Source organism: Marmota marmota, unplaced genomic scaffold, assembly GCF_001458135.2.
Source record: "Marmota marmota marmota unplaced genomic scaffold, marMar, whole genome shotgun sequence".
Classification (NCBI taxonomy): Eukaryota; Metazoa; Chordata; class Mammalia; order Rodentia; family Sciuridae; genus Marmota; species Marmota marmota.
In genome coordinates, this window is record NW_025999869.1 from 1,004,753 (window position 1) to 1,019,897 (window position 15,145).

At 47.6% G+C, this 15,145-nt stretch overlaps 1 protein-coding gene across 5 annotated transcripts in view; it reads right to left on the reverse strand.

Moving 5' to 3' along the window:
* Sfxn1 (sideroflexin 1) overlaps positions 1-15,145 on the reverse strand; it is a 32,210-nt gene that overhangs the window by 16,383 nt on the left and 682 nt on the right. For all 5 annotated transcript variants that reach the window (XM_048815238.1, XM_015492604.2, XM_048815234.1 and 2 more), the window contains 3 exons: positions 11,636-11,807; positions 2,708-2,878; positions 1,442-1,540 (listed from right to left, as the gene is read on the reverse strand). In XM_048815238.1, coding sequence (XP_048671195.1) covers positions 1,442-1,540; positions 2,708-2,878; positions 11,636-11,799 — 434 coding nt within the window. In that variant the 5' untranslated portion in view covers positions 11,800-11,807. Of the gene's footprint in view, positions 1-1,441; positions 1,541-2,707; positions 2,879-11,635; positions 11,808-15,145 lie in introns of those variants that run through there.

The following is a 15,145-nucleotide window of genomic DNA, read 5'->3' on the forward strand; positions in this document are numbered from 1 at the left end:
TATATATATATATATATATTTGATTTATTTTTTAAAAAAGAAGAGAAACTGGCACTTGATTTGAAGAAACATGGGGAGAGAAGAGCATCATAAAAAAACCGGGAGTCCACAAGATGATGCTCTTCACCATTATTCAAATAGGAAGCCAAGAGAAGTCCTTGAATAGTGGACTATAATAGCCCCAAGAACAAGCTTCTTCACAGAGACAATCCCAGATGGCAGACAGCACATAAGTCTCCTGGTGCTGAGAGCAGGGCGTGCCGGGGTGGGCCAGCCCAGTGGCCAGGGTGGGCAAACGCTGCGGCCAGGCGCTAACCGCAGAGACAATTCCCTCACGTTCACACACACACAGGAAGCAGGACGCAGCGCTGCCATTCTTCCAACACTGCCTTGGTGGACAAAATACCACAACGCATGGGCTCACCCCAGACAGAGGGCAAGCAGCTGGCTCTTAGTGGGGACGGACACTGCTGGGTTGCAGATTTCAGTATCCACTGGATGAGAGCAGAATGGAACTGTGGGCTTTCAAAGGTAATTCTGAACCACCAAAAGGAAAACATTTTCTTTCAAGTGTTACACAAGCTACACTAACATTTTTGTTCAACCTCTATCTTTAGCTTGTTTCTCTCTTTGTTCTAACAGGAGGTAAACTTGTGAACTCTCTGCTTTCTGTTGGGCTCCAGAGACAAAGCACGCACAGGGTCACACCACCATGACCCACCTTGATTTCTGCAGAGGCCACACTGTTGACTTCCCTACTTTGATGCTGGGGGCTTTGATGCATGCACACTTAGGAGAGTAGAGCATGTCATTTATCAAGGGTCAGACCTGAGGGCTCCCCAGCCTGTGCTCTACAGGGGCACCAAGCTCCAGAGTGCATGAGAGATGCCATTCTACCAGTGCTACTAGCAGCAGGAATACTGACAGAGAGGGCAGGTGGAAGGGGGCCTCTGTTTTGACCCAGAGGGAGGAGAAACTCTACTTTAAAAGATGTTATGCAGATTTCTGCACAGCATAAACAACATTTTTTAAAATGTATCTTCATTTTATTTATTTTTATGTGGTACTGAGGATTGAACCCAGACTTTAGCCCATGCTAGGCGAGAGCTCTACAGCTGAGCCACAACCCCAACCCCAACAAATGCATCTTTTGAAAAGGAAAGTATTCTGCTACCTTTCCTATCCTCTACTATACAACAGTTACTAATATGGCATTATGTAAAAAAGTGGATGTGTAACCAATATGATTCTGCAATCTGTATACGGGGTAAAAATGGGGGAGTTCATAACCCACTTGAATCAAATGTATGAAATATGATATGTCAAGAGCTTTGTAATGTTTTGAACAACCAATAAAAAAAAAAAAAAAGAAAAGGAAAGCATTACCACTTAATCAGATGGGCACTGGGGAAGCAAGAGGAGGCGGAACCTGCGAGCTTACCTCATAGTGAGAGGGGCATCTCCACTTCTGTTGGTGTAATTGACGATGGCGTTGAAGGACTGGTTGATCCACTGCCAGAACAGGACAGCTGGTGTGGTCCTGTAACAGAGCAAACCACCCCTCACCACCTCCACCTGGGACCAGCTACAGCCGGAGTCAGTGTGTGCATAGCGACCGCCAAGAGGAGGGGGCGGACAGGAAGGCTGGGGCAGAGGCACAGGCCACAGGCTCAGGACCTGTTTGGTGGCTTTGGTCCTCTGATCAGTTTTCTCATTGCCAAGCTCAGAGGTTTACTGTGCGATGAAGGTAAACTGTAGAGAGCGTGACACAGAGGGACCATAAACGGCAGGTTCCTCCTCTTGGGCTGGGCAGTCCTGGCACCTCATAGCTGCAGTCCTATGTGCTACTGTGTGTCCATTTATGTGTCCAGGTTGACCTGCACCTGTGCTTACACCTACATAAGGTATTTTATATCCATATTTATATAAGTAGGCTAAAAGGAGAATTTGCTCTTAGATTCTATTTTCTTTTGGGTCTAAGGTTTAGGAAAAACTTCAACTTCCCTTTGAACAACAAAAAAGATGCTACTTAGCAAGGGAGAAGGTAAAATGGATCTTAAAAGTGTTTCTTAAAGATAGATTTGCTGCTGAGCAGAGGTCAAATGTTTACACCAAATAGAACTAGAAATGAAATGACATATTTTTCTCCCCAGTGCAACAATACCCCTATTTTATTTTATTTATTTACTTTGGTTGGTACCACAGATTGAACCTAGGGGTATTTAACCACTGAGCCACAACTTTAGTCCTTTTTTTTTTTTTCTTTGAGACAGGGTCTTGAGAAGTTGCTTAGGGCCTCGTTAAGTTGCTGAGGCTGGCTTTGAACTTGCCATCCTCCTGCCTCAGCCTCCTGAGCTACAGGATTATAAGCCTGCATCACTGTGCCTAGCTCCCCTATTTCATTTTTAATCATTTTAAATTTTATTTTTGTAGAATTTATTTGTAGAGTATAACATGCTGTTTGATATCCTTCTGAATAACGAAACCAAATTCATTGACACACTCATCACCTATATACTTAGGAAACAGCATTTATTTTTTAGACACTTACATATAAATATACACTTTGAAAAAAAAAGACATGAGGGGTGCGGAATGCTTGTGCCACAGTGAAACCATTCTTATACGAATTAAAATGCACTGATCAACACAGGCGCCCTGGGTCTCTGGACAAGGGGCAGCCAGCTGGCTGCAGGGCACGGCTCACCTGTAGAAGGTCATCATGCACCCGGTGATGGTCATGTTCATGGGCACCTGGGCCGACATCCGCCCGATCAGGATCATCTTCTCCCCGGTGTCAGGGTGGAAGGCAGACTCGTACACGTACTTGGCTCTCCACAGCTCGTTCTCTGTAAGACCCGGAGGGACAACTCCTTGTCTAGGGACAGGACCACAAATAACACGGGGCGGCTCACTTCAAGTCCACACGGCACCCGCACAGGCCTCGGCACGCTCACAACTGCCTGGCGCGACGGTGCTAGCTTAGTTCTCAGCTGGCACCGACTTATTTGTATATTTATGCCTTTTTGACGCCGGGGACTGAACCCAGGCACACTCCACCACTGAGCTACGCCCCAGGCCCTGTCAGTAAAAACGTTAAAAACACAAAGGATAACAAGTGCTTAAAATGAACACTTCAAACATATTCATCTGAAATTATCTGTAATTTGAATTTTTTTTTGAAAAACTGTATACCAGAGAAGTATTCAACTTTGAAATATTCTTTGTTTTAAATGACATTAAAAAATGTAGTTTGAACTTTGCAAACTCTAAAATATTTTAACCAATTAGACAAAAGCTATGGCAATCAAGAACACTAATTCATTTTAAACCTGTAATTTGGAAACCTAGCTTAGGAAGACTCTTTAGTGTAAAAGAAATGTCAGGCACATCATTTGTTATTTCTTCTCTCTGTCAAAGGAATACCTGTCCATTGCCAGAAATTCAGAAAATGTATGAATTCATCAGAGCGATTAAATCACTGCAGCCTTAATGCAACCTGGTGAGCAGCTTCAGTCTCCCTCCCAGGGTCCATATGTTGAGTGTTTACGTAAAGGTGGGCACCAGACCTGCTGCTTCAACACCACCTTTTAAATTCAACAACATTTTATGAATGCTTCTGTGCCTACAGATATTAGTCATCTCTACTGGGTTGAACAGTGTTTTCCCCAAATTTCATGTCCACCTGGAACAATAGGATGTGACCTTATTTGGAAATGGGGTCTTTGTAGATGAAATTAGTTAAGATGAATGCTACTGGATCACAGTGGTTGCTAAGTCCAATGAATGGGGTCCTTAGGGAATGGCCATGTGCCAACATACCAGGAGGCCACGTGCTTTAGGAGGTGGAGCTCCCGTACCCACAGCTCAAGGCCAGCAAAGCAAGCCCGGAGCCAGCAGGACTTAGGGAGATGCAAGGACACCGTCTCCCCTCCAGGCTTCAGAGGGAGCACCTGAACCCGGAGGCTGAATTTCTGAAGTTTTAAGCCACTTAGCTGGTGGTAAATTGTAGCAATCTCAGGAAACAAATGTGCACAGCATCTGCTGTCTGATTTTAAAACAAAGTAGGATTCCACTGCCCTGGTGTGAGCATCTGAACTGCTGAACTTTCTTCCTCTGTGAAGGATGAGGAGCACATACAGTTCCCTGGCAAGTGAGTCACCCTGCATGTGAGATTGCCCAGAGAGGAATGTGCAAGGTGGCTGACACCAAGGCTGTGCACCATGTTAAAGCTTCAGCTATGTCTCGGTCTTGATCATCATCAGCAGCAACAGCAGCAGTGCTGATATTTAAGTAACTTGAAAGTGTATTTTATATGTGGGGGATCACTAACCCGGGTGTGCTTTCTGCCATCCTGGATGATTCTTTCCTATGTGGCCAGGGAGGGGTAGGTGAGGCTCTGCCTAGAAGGTCTGATTGACCGTGATACAGTCGTGCAGATGTCCACCTGTGTTTTCCACAGTTCAGAACAGTGATTTCCCTTTTGTCACTAGTTTTTCATTTGCTTAAAATGTATCTTAACATGTGAACCTGTGAACCTTGCTTCACCTTATCTCCCAGGTGGCTGCCTGCTCTGGGCTGAGATTTCCTGAAGATCAGGTCTGCTTCCTAGACCTTCTCCTGTGTTCCCATTTATCTGCATATTCTGACACCAATGCCCACGATCTTAACTTATCAGTCCATCGTGATTGTTGCTGAAGCAACTGCAACTCTGACAGGGGAAAAAAGATGTCAGTGGCGGGAACACAAGGTTAAGGGAATAATTCTATCAAATGCTGACCCCCACATGCTTTCTATTCCAAGAAGCAATTTACTTGCAGCCCCGCCTGGCCTAAGTGGACAGGATTTGTCAACATTTCTCAACAAACTACCTGTTATCTGCAGGAGAAATGCAGCCCGAAATAACATTGGAAGGAGGAACCCAAGTTATCCTGATGGGCAGATCTTTGTAATCCCTTTCACAGACTGAATCCCAGAACCCAGGGAGATGAGGATTGCTCCTAACCATAAAGTCTGTAACAATTTATAGTTAAGAATCCCATTAGAACTGGTCAGCATGGGCCAAATGACCTAGAGTTGTCATAGCAGTGGGGACTTAAAATCTGATGTCATCCTGCTGTCAGTCAAAAGTCAAGAGGTGGGCCTGGGCAGGACTCTGGAAGCTTCTCTGGGATCCCCAATAAAACAGGAGTGCAGGAGAAACACTGTCCCTCTTGTCTCTGAGAAAACCCACTCCCTCCCCGAGACTGTCCCCTTTTGCCTTTTCCATCCTTTCAATAAGTTTTATTGCCTGTTCTTCTGAGTGACATGCCTGGAATCTTTTTGACTGGATCAAAAGGATTGGGGCTTGAAGGGGATTGTTGTGCTGCCTCAGTTTCCCAGAGGGCCCCAGCTCTGTGACAACTCACCTGTCCTTCCTTTTTTTTTAAAATGCCTTAATCACACTCATTATTTATTCTTCCAGAAAAACCTTACAATTATCTTGTAAACTTCATAGGTGATTACAGTGTGTTTTGACCGACACTCTGTTAACTGGAGAGCAGATATTGCCAACAGTGCTTCTAAACTAATGGAGAGGAAGGTGCGGGGCCGTTCCCCAGCTTCATGGAGCACACTGCAGTGTGGTCTCCCAGGGACATGCCCTCTTGGACTCAGAGAGATGTTACGGGGAAAACAGGAGGGGCCTGTGGTCAGGTTTAGGGAAATAAGTTAAATGGCTTCTCTACTCCTCGACTTCTTGGGACTTATGGAAGTGACATACACTTATGGGATGTGGCACCCTCAGGAATGGAATGTGAACTTTTCCAAATCCAACTATAGAAACCACCTTCCTCTCCTCCTCCTGTGCTGCACCTCTGCAAAGCCATTCAGGAAGTTCTGCTCGGGTGGCTCATCCCCTGTGGTGGGGCGGGCTGCTGGCCTGTGAGCTGTGCCTGTCATCTCTTCTCTTCCTTCTGGTGCATGTTGGACAGCGCCTCGCCCCGGGCTGATGGACCACTCCTGGCTTTCATCTGCATTTTTCTGCAGCTAGTAACACTCCAGGTCTTCCCAGATGCTGGCTTGCTATTCCCAGCATTACTTTGGGGAAGTGTTTTCTGTCTGCTGCAATCTATCACCCACCTTACAAACTGCGTTATCTTATCATTATATTCAAAAAGAGTTTTTTTTTTTTTTCCATCTTCTGGGTATAAATCCTTTGTGAGATAAGTTTTGCGAACACTTTCGTGCAGTCTGTGAGGTGCACTTTTGCTCTCTAAATGGAGTCATCTGCGTGGAAAATCTTTTACGGTGTGGAAGTTCAATTTTTCCACAGTTTCGTTCCTTTTTTCCCTCCCCCTGTGCTCAAGTCCCAGAGAATCTTCACAATTCCCAAAGCCACAAAGGAGCTCTGTTTTCTTCTAGGGATCTTTCCATGTCAGCCTGGATGTTTCTTCAGGTCATCGTCATCATGAGCTGCCTTTGGTTTGCGGTGTACAGAAGGATGGACGCTCACTTTGTAGGACTGCCCGATTTTTCACTGATCATGGCCACATTTCCTCGTGGATTATCTTGGTGTAAAATCAACTCAGTGTATGAGCTTGGACCTAATTTAGAAATCGGCATTTTGTTTCATGGTCTGTGCTACAGTTTGGATGCTGAATGTCCTCCCCAAAAGGCCCGTGTGTGGAAGGCTCAGTCCCCACGGTGTTGCTATCGGGAGTAGAGGGCTCTCAATGAGGGGCCTGGTAGGAGGTCTTTAGGGCATTGGGAGCATGCTCTGGAAGGGGCTGTGGGTCCTTCTCATCCTTTTCTTTTTTTCTTGCACCCTGGCCATGTGGCAAGGGATTTTTCACTCCACCACATGCTTCTGCCAGGATGTGTGCCCCCCCCACACACACACACACAATCGAACCAAAGAAATGGTGCAACTGGTTATGGATTGGAACCTCCAGAACTATGAGCCAAATAAACCTTTTCTCCTTCTAAGTTGATCATCTCAGGTATTTTGTTATAGAAACACAAAGCTGTCTAGAATGACAGTCTACGTGTCTACCTTTGCACCAGTTGTAGGCATTTTTACTGTTAGTGCATCAGGTCTTGAGATGAGGTAGGGTAGTTCCTCAACTTTGCTCTTTCTCAAAATTGCATTCAATCACCTAGGTCCTCTGTATTTCCATGTAAAACTTTTAAAATCAGCTTGCAATTTCTATAAAAATCCTGCTGGGATTCTGATGCCACATTGAATCTACATCAATTTGGGAACAAATGACATTTTAATGATTAGGGGTTTTCCAAACTATGAACACGGTATTCTCTTTTCATGTAAACAACAAACCAACCAAGGGATTCCTTTTCGTAATCTCTGTGTTGTGTGCTTTGACTTTACAGGCATTTTACACATTTTGTTAACGCAATCTCCAAGTATTTACTATTTTTGTTGTTTTTGAAATAGCATCATTTTGATTATTTCCAGTTTACAGCTGTTAAATGCTACTAGATGAAAATAAAATTGATTTTAAATACTGATCTTGTGTCTTGTGACCTTGACAAACTTACTCCTTCTAGTTTTTATGTATTTGTATTTTTTGTGGATTCTTTCTACACAGATGGTCACGTTTGCTGCTGTCTTTAATTTTGCTGTTGATCTTCTAGCAGCCCCAGCACAGAGCTGAGGAAGAGCCCTGGAGACGGACTCCGTCGGCTCCCAGCCTCAGGGGAGCGAGCTAGTCATTCATCACCATGGGTGATGGCCCTGGCCTCCCCTTCTCTTCCTGGTCTGCTGAGAGTCTCACCACAGAGGCCTCTGGGTTCTGTCAGCTTCGCTGCCCCTGTGGCAATGAGCACCCGGTTTGGGCTCTGTGGTCCACCGATGGAGCTCTGTGGACGTGGGGCCAGCCTTGTCACAGGTAGCGGGGGCACTGCTCCAGGAGCTGCCCTCCACCTGGCCAGCTGACACCTGGGCTGTCTGTGAGGGACACCATTACAGAGCTGCTGCTTGAACCCCGTGTGTCAGGGATTAGGGCCACAGAGGAAGAGTTTGCCTCCTACTTTCTGGGTGATCTGTGGGTGAGCGGCTCTTCTCAGAAAAAAACGTTTCCCACCCGCAAAGCCAGGTTGCCTAGGAAAGATTTTGGATGGTTTTGCTTTTTATTTTTCTATTTGTTCTGTCTCATCTCTTCCTCACCCTTTCCCCCTCTTTCCCTCCCTTCTTTTGAACAAATTTTGGTTATTTATACTTAAAAAGTTAAATATTTCACTAAGATTTTCAAACTTTTTAGCAAAAAAGCTCCATAGTAGGTTTTATTTATTTATTTTGATCCCAGGGACTAAACCCAGGTGCTCAACACCTGGGCCACATCCCCAGCCCCTTTATGTTTTATTTTGAGATGAAGTCTCGTAAGTTGCTTAGGCCCTGGCTAAATTGCTGAGGCTGGGGTTGAACTTGTGATCTTCCTTCTCAGCCTCCCAAGTTGCTAGGATTGCAGGTGTGTTCCTCTACACCCTGTGGTAGGCTGTATTTTAATATCTCTATTTCTTCCTTAGGGAACTTTCTTGTTCCTCTCGTCTACTTCTATGTATTTATTTTATATTGGTTAGACTTGCCAGAGGCTTGGCCTTCCCTTATTCATCAAGGAATCAATTCTCTCACTTGCTTTTTGGAAATTATTAATTTCTGACTCATAGCAACGACGTCCCCTCCACTGTCCTTGCAAGCCAGCTTACGTGGCCACGAGCAGCAGGGACTCTGTGGTGTGACCCTCGGGTTCCAGGTCTAGCTCTAGCAGGAGCTGCAGTCTGTGCCTCAGCTTCTCCGCCTGGAATGCAGGCAACATCGCGTTGGCCTCTCCTGCTGCTGAGGCGCGGGTGGGCAGCAGGAAGGGCACGGGCGGGCCTGGTGCAGGGCTCGGATGGGCTTGCTCCCTGCACTGCTCCGCTGTGGTTCCGATTTCTCAGGCTGCAGGTGGGCCCGTCAGTGCCACGCTTCGCTGGTGAGTCACAGAGACGTGGAGAGAGAAACCGGCCGGCAGAGCGCACTCTGACTCGACTTCTCCATGTTTCCCAGGTGGTTTCTCATTGTGTTTGCTATTCTACTTTTGGCTAAAGGGAGTGTTTAGGAAATGCTATGTGCCCCGAGGACCTGTCAAAGATGAGGAAAGCTGTGTAAGGATTTCCTACTACTACTGTATTTTAATCAAGTTCTATTTTTATATACTTTATCAAAACCATTCTTTCCTATCTATTGGCCCTGAATCATACTGCGTCTGATTTCCTACAGGAATCCTCTCCCTTTCTATTCCACGTGCCCTTCCTGCCCTCGAGAAGCGGGCAGGAGTCTGCCTTTGCTGCTCCTGCACTTTTGTCCTCTGGGATGAAGACAGTAGGTGCAGAGCCCCCGCCAGACTCCTGCCCACCGGCACTCTGCACAGAGGGAGGGGCTGACCGAGGGCCGCTGGCTCGCCTGCTATTTTAAGGATTGTCTTTACCCACTTCACGGATGCTTGTAGAAATTTCAAGTTTGTTACAGATGACATAAAAGAGATCGTCAGCTGGCCTTGCTTGAGATGGGGCAGGTCTCTTGAATCCGCAGATGTTTCCTTCCTGAGGCCCCGGGTTCCTCCTTCAGAGCATCACGCAGCCCACCTCCACTCGCCCTCCTCTACGCCTTTCCGTGATCTCCTTCACCCCTTTCTCCTTCACCTACCCCAGGTGTTACTAGCCACGCCTGTGGGCGGTGGGTGGGCTTCCGTTCCAGAGGTGAGAACAGCCAGGCATGCTGAGCCATGGACTGCTGCCTGAGGCCACTGCCCCTGGCCCTGCACAGAGAGTGGGCCATCCCACCACACCCTTGGGAGCACCCAGGGTCACTCTAGACCCTACTCCACCTGTCCAAGGTCCCGCTTCTGTGGCTAGCTTCACAGCTGCCTTGAGGGACAATTTTGAATGGCCTCTGAGGTGCCCAGGTCTTGGCCATCCTCCTGCTGCCCTCTCCCCAGCCCGCACACGGGTCTTGGCACCTTAATCTTTTCTCATAGCTTCTGTTCCAGATTCTCCAAGAATAGAGAACGTTCCCCAAGTTTCTGAACCGTGCTTCTGTGAGGTCATCCTTTCCTCCTTGTTCAGAGCTTTTCACAAGCTCTGGCTGTTCTGATGCCGTGGTGGCCGCGTTTGAACCCTAGCTGAAGCTGGCCTCAGTGGCAGGCTTGGGTGCAGGGCTTCTAACAGCACTGTCGCCAGCTTCTAGTGCCCCTCCTTAGAGCAGGGACTGGCACTCCTCCCCATGGCCAACGTGGCCTGCTGGATCAGAGAGACTTTCATATTTTTTAAAAGAATTGTTAAAAAAAAAAGCAAGTAATCAAAAAATTAAGAATACTATGCAACAGTGTGGTAGCCTCTGTCGCTGGGTTAAAATACGACAGAACCAACTAAGAAAGAAGAAAGACATATTTTGGCTCATGGCTTCAGGGGTCTTGGTTCATGGTCACTTGGCCCCCTTGCTTTGGGCCTGTGGTGACAGAGGACACCACAGCAGGGCTGTGTATTGCAGGAGGCTGCTCACCTCAGGGTGGCTGGGAAACAGAGAGAAAGGGGTTGGAGTCCCAAAGCCCCCTTCAAGGGCACGCCTCCCACGACTAGCTTCCTATCCTAGTACCTCCCATGGATTCCCCCTCTTCTGAGCAGAGCCTTACTTGGCTGGGGACTAAGACTTGGACACAGGAGCTTGTGGGGACTTTCTAGGGTCATACTAGAGCAGGGGCCCTCTTGGTCCACAGGAGCACTTCTCACCTCGTTTTGTGGGAAAATTGCCAACTGCTGCCTCAGAGTAGCTCCTCCTGGGCACCCTGGGGATAGCTCGAGACTTGCTGCCCCGACTCTGCAGACATCGATCCCCTGACATAAAGGGGCTGCATCTGCTGCGGCCCTGTAACCCCCACGCGCTTGCTTCAGGTCCCCTCTAATAGCCTGCCATCCTGATTCCATATACACACCAGGTGAACAGCGGTTTTACTGCTGTATCCAGGGGATGAGGACGAGAACACAGGTCTGCACATGTTCGCGACAGAGGCAGGATTTGCCTTTGTTATTTTTGACATCTTCAGCCCATGGCTGGTTGCATCAGTGGCTCAGAGCTGGTGCTGTGGGACTGCCTGCGTCTACCTAGGTGCCACTCTCTGTCCTCACACCTGGCACTTGGCTGACGGGGCGCCTCCCAGATCCACAGTCCTGAGCCCCGCTCTGTGCTCCCCTTCCAATGCCTCCCTACAGACTTCCACCCGCTGCGCTGTATCTCCGAAGCAGGACCCACCCCTGATTCACAGCAGTGTATCTTTTGCACTATGCTGTTTCTGTCCAGAAATGGAAGACACTGTGGGTGGTTGTAGCCCCAGGGGTGACCATAAAAGAAAGGAGGTGGGTCAGGGCTCACAGATGGGGACCACGGGCAGCAGGAACGTGTGCCCCATTTTTAGGCTGCCCAGAGTCCCTGCTATGAGCTAAGGTTCAGCAATAGGGGGGTGCAACAGACTTCCTGATTATTTTTGGTAAAAAGGATTTCATTGTGAAACAAATGCTGCAAGATCACCAAGTGAAGGTTTAAAAGCAACCAATATGTTAATCAATTTACACATTAAGCCAAAAACGTGGTCACTATCGTCACCTGTAATCATGGACTATTCTCTTTGCGTTCTCTAGTTGCTCATCCGTTAACAGGACGTTCCTGGGATCCGTCACGGTGAAGAAGTGACTGGCTCGCCCCACAAACGTGCTCTGATCCCATCGAGGTTCCTCGATGTTGATGTGCAATGGCAGTTCCCCAGACATCGTCCCGCCTGCAAAGCAAGAAGACCATAGAAGATCCACCGTCACCCCAGACTTTTGATCCTCAACCTGGTCTTCAAGGTGGATTGGCTCTTTCTGTTTATAAGCATCATTTTGGTATAAGTGGCAGAGAGGCCACCTCAACCAAAGCTGACTCTGTCCCCAAGTCTCAATGCACCTTAACCAAATGTCACTGATTTTCCACACACTTCTCTTTATAAGTACATAGTATTATGCCACTCCTTACTTGATGGAAACCTAAAAATAGGGAAAAATAGAAATACAAAAGGGTTTAAAATAATATCCACAGTAACAAGGTCTGGAGTTGGAAATGCCAGGCACCCAGGTCTGCCTGCTTTCTGCCCCTGGGTGCAGAGGTGACTATGCATGCAGAGAGCACAGACGCCAAATGTCAGAGTCCAGCCAAGACACGGGTTCACTTGGCCTGTACAGCACATGAGCCACTAACAAGAATCAAAGGTGCCAGGTTACCTTCTTCCACGTACCGGGCACAGTGAGAAGAGCACCCGCTGCAGCCTGAGATGCCCTCGCAGCATTTCTGCCATTTACAGCAAAATGATGTTATTAAACAGAGCCTCGCAACCGTTACTTTTTCCCCTTAGTAATTAACCCGTTTCTCTGAGTAACATATGCTTATTTTAGAACTGCACTGTGTGTGGTAGGACATGCTTATTGTAGCATTCTGAAAAATACAAGCTTGTTATAGAAAATAAAGAATAAAGAAACAAAATCGCCCACAGCCGAGCTTCTCAGAAGTAAGCACCGTGCATGTTCCCATTCACTTCCTTGCAGATCTTCTGGACACATTATCATAGAGATTGACATAATAACTTAATACTTTAATATCATTTAGTTCATGACAACTTCTATGCCATTAAATAATCATTTGAAGTAACACCTTTAATCTTGATGCTGCCTCAGTTTTCCACCATTATATGTGACGCTGCACTCTTGTCTGAGAATTTCTTCCCCTGACTGATGATCTTAAACTTGACCTTGAAGTCTGATGTTAACAGGTAGAAGGACCTACCCACTCGGAGGGCTTCAAACCACTGCTTTCCTGTACCCATTTCTATTTCCATGTGTAATACCTGTTCAGATCAGAGCTCTCTTTCTTAGGTCATTGTTCATTAAGTTACTTCTTCAGAGCTTTATAAGCTCCTAAGTATGTTAAGATGTCTGCAATCCCAGTGACTTAGGAGGCTGAGGGAGGAAGACCACAGTGTGAAGCCAGCCTGGGCAATTTAGGGAAATACTGTCTTGAAAATAAAAGGGCTGGGGATATGGCTGAGTGGTGCAGTGCCTCTGGATTCAATCCCCATCATCTCAGGGGGAAAAAAAGTCAGATGCACTGTAGGATTTGATAGAATCTCCAACACGTTCTGTGGCCCACTGGATCAAGACTGAGAAGGCTAGTTAGGGCCACAGCGAGGAGGAACCTAGAGAATGTGAAGCCGCCTTGGCATTACAGTAGCAGCAGGGACAGTGACAAAGCAGAAGTCAGGCCTGCCCCTGTCCAGGCCGCTGGGTCCCAGAGAAAGCCAGCTGCGAAGCTGCTGGGATTACCTTCCTCCGAGGCCGCAAGGTAGCTAAGGCGTGCCACATGGCTCCCTCTGCTGAGTAACCACTGCTTTCTTATCTCGTGGAGAAACCTGGTTCTTTGTCTCCACAGGATCAGAAACTTTGCTCCTTGGAATCTCAACAGGAGGAGTGAAAGTCTCTACCCTGGCACAGAGTGGGGAGTGGCTCTCCAGCCCCGGGCAGCTCAGGTCAGGGGACTTGTGGACCCAGCATTCCCAGTCTACCTTAACTCAGCAGTTTCCAAGGACACAGGGATGTAGGTCCACGCTGCAGTCACAGTGCAGCCAGCCAGTCAGGAGGACCTCGAGGCCCACAGCTTACTCCTGCTGGTCTGGGCTGACCAGGTGATGAGCAGAAACACAGGGACACACGGGCTCAGTGGGAGCAGGTCCCTCCTCCTGCCTTCCACCCCTGTGTCTTCTCACAAGGGTTATTTGGAAAGAGGTTTCTACTGCTTGGAAAAACAAGAAAAAAGTATCTTAGGAGCAGATGACCCTGAGAGCTAGGAGATGATGCAGGAAAGTCGAGAAGCTCTCAGGATACCCTGGGTTGTTATCCCTGCTCAGCTTCATCAGTCAACCTCAACATCCATTTATCTAGGTGGGGAGGGCAGCTTTGTTTTTCTAATTCCCAAATCCCATCAGGGACAGTATTTTTGTAAAAAAAAAAAAAAAGAAAAGAAAAGGAATTTTGAGAGAAATGAAGACAATTAAGTAAAAAATTAGAGCCCCAAGTTTTATTATTAGAGTCAGTAGACATCAAATGGCTCTGTCAAACTGTTGTTTAAAGTGCTCGAGGCTAATTTCCAGCAGTTGGACCTCGTGATCGACCTGTGACAACTCACTCTCTGGCTCCCGTAGGCCATACTTGGAACTTATAATGACGTGTATGGTGCGAAATCTGTTTCGTCCTGATGTGTCATCAAAAAATGTCAAACATCATCACAGGACTGAATAGAACACAAAACCTGGCACAACTTCCTCCCATTTTTTAATGAGCCCACAAAACGTTTAGTTCCCTCCCTTTAATTTAAATAATTTTAAAATTTAAATTTTAAATTTAAATAACGGACAGAAGAAATTCTTTGCAGGAAAAGTCTGTTGGCCTTGGTTTTCTGTAAGGGCTACAAAGTGCAGCCATCTTTGTGCCCGCGGGCTGCTCTCCGACCGTGTGACAGGTTCTTCAGCTACGTCAGAGAACAAGGAAGACACTTCCTGCCCCAGCAGAGGGGCCACTGGGCTCCCCCTGGGGGAAGGGGGAATGAGAGGCAGAGAGAAGAAGGTTACTCCTCACAGTGGAAGGTGCCTGCGGTTTGGGAAAAAACAGAGTGGACTTGAAGGATCCCAGGACGGTAGGTCGCCAGGTCAGCAGGGCAGCCAGAGCAGGGCTGGCTGGGAAACAGCACTGGAGCAAGAGAGAGGGCTGGGAGGAACTGAATCCTGTGGGCATCTGGGGGAAGAGCATCCAGGAAGAGGGAATGGACCTTGCAAAGGCCCTGAGGCAGGCACATGTCCAGTGTTTTTAAAGAATAGCAAGAAGGCTTATCTTGGGGGAGGTGAGGAAGAGGGAAGAGAGGGGAGAGGGAGAGGGAGGGAGGGAGAGAGAAAGAGACAAAGACACACAGAGAGAGGGGGAAGGAGAGGATCAGGGGAGGGAGGAGGGAGGGAGGGAGGAAGGGAGGAGGGAGGGAGGGAGGGAGGGAGGGAGGCCAGGGGAGGGCGGGGCTGGGTCAGGCCGGTGGGAGGGC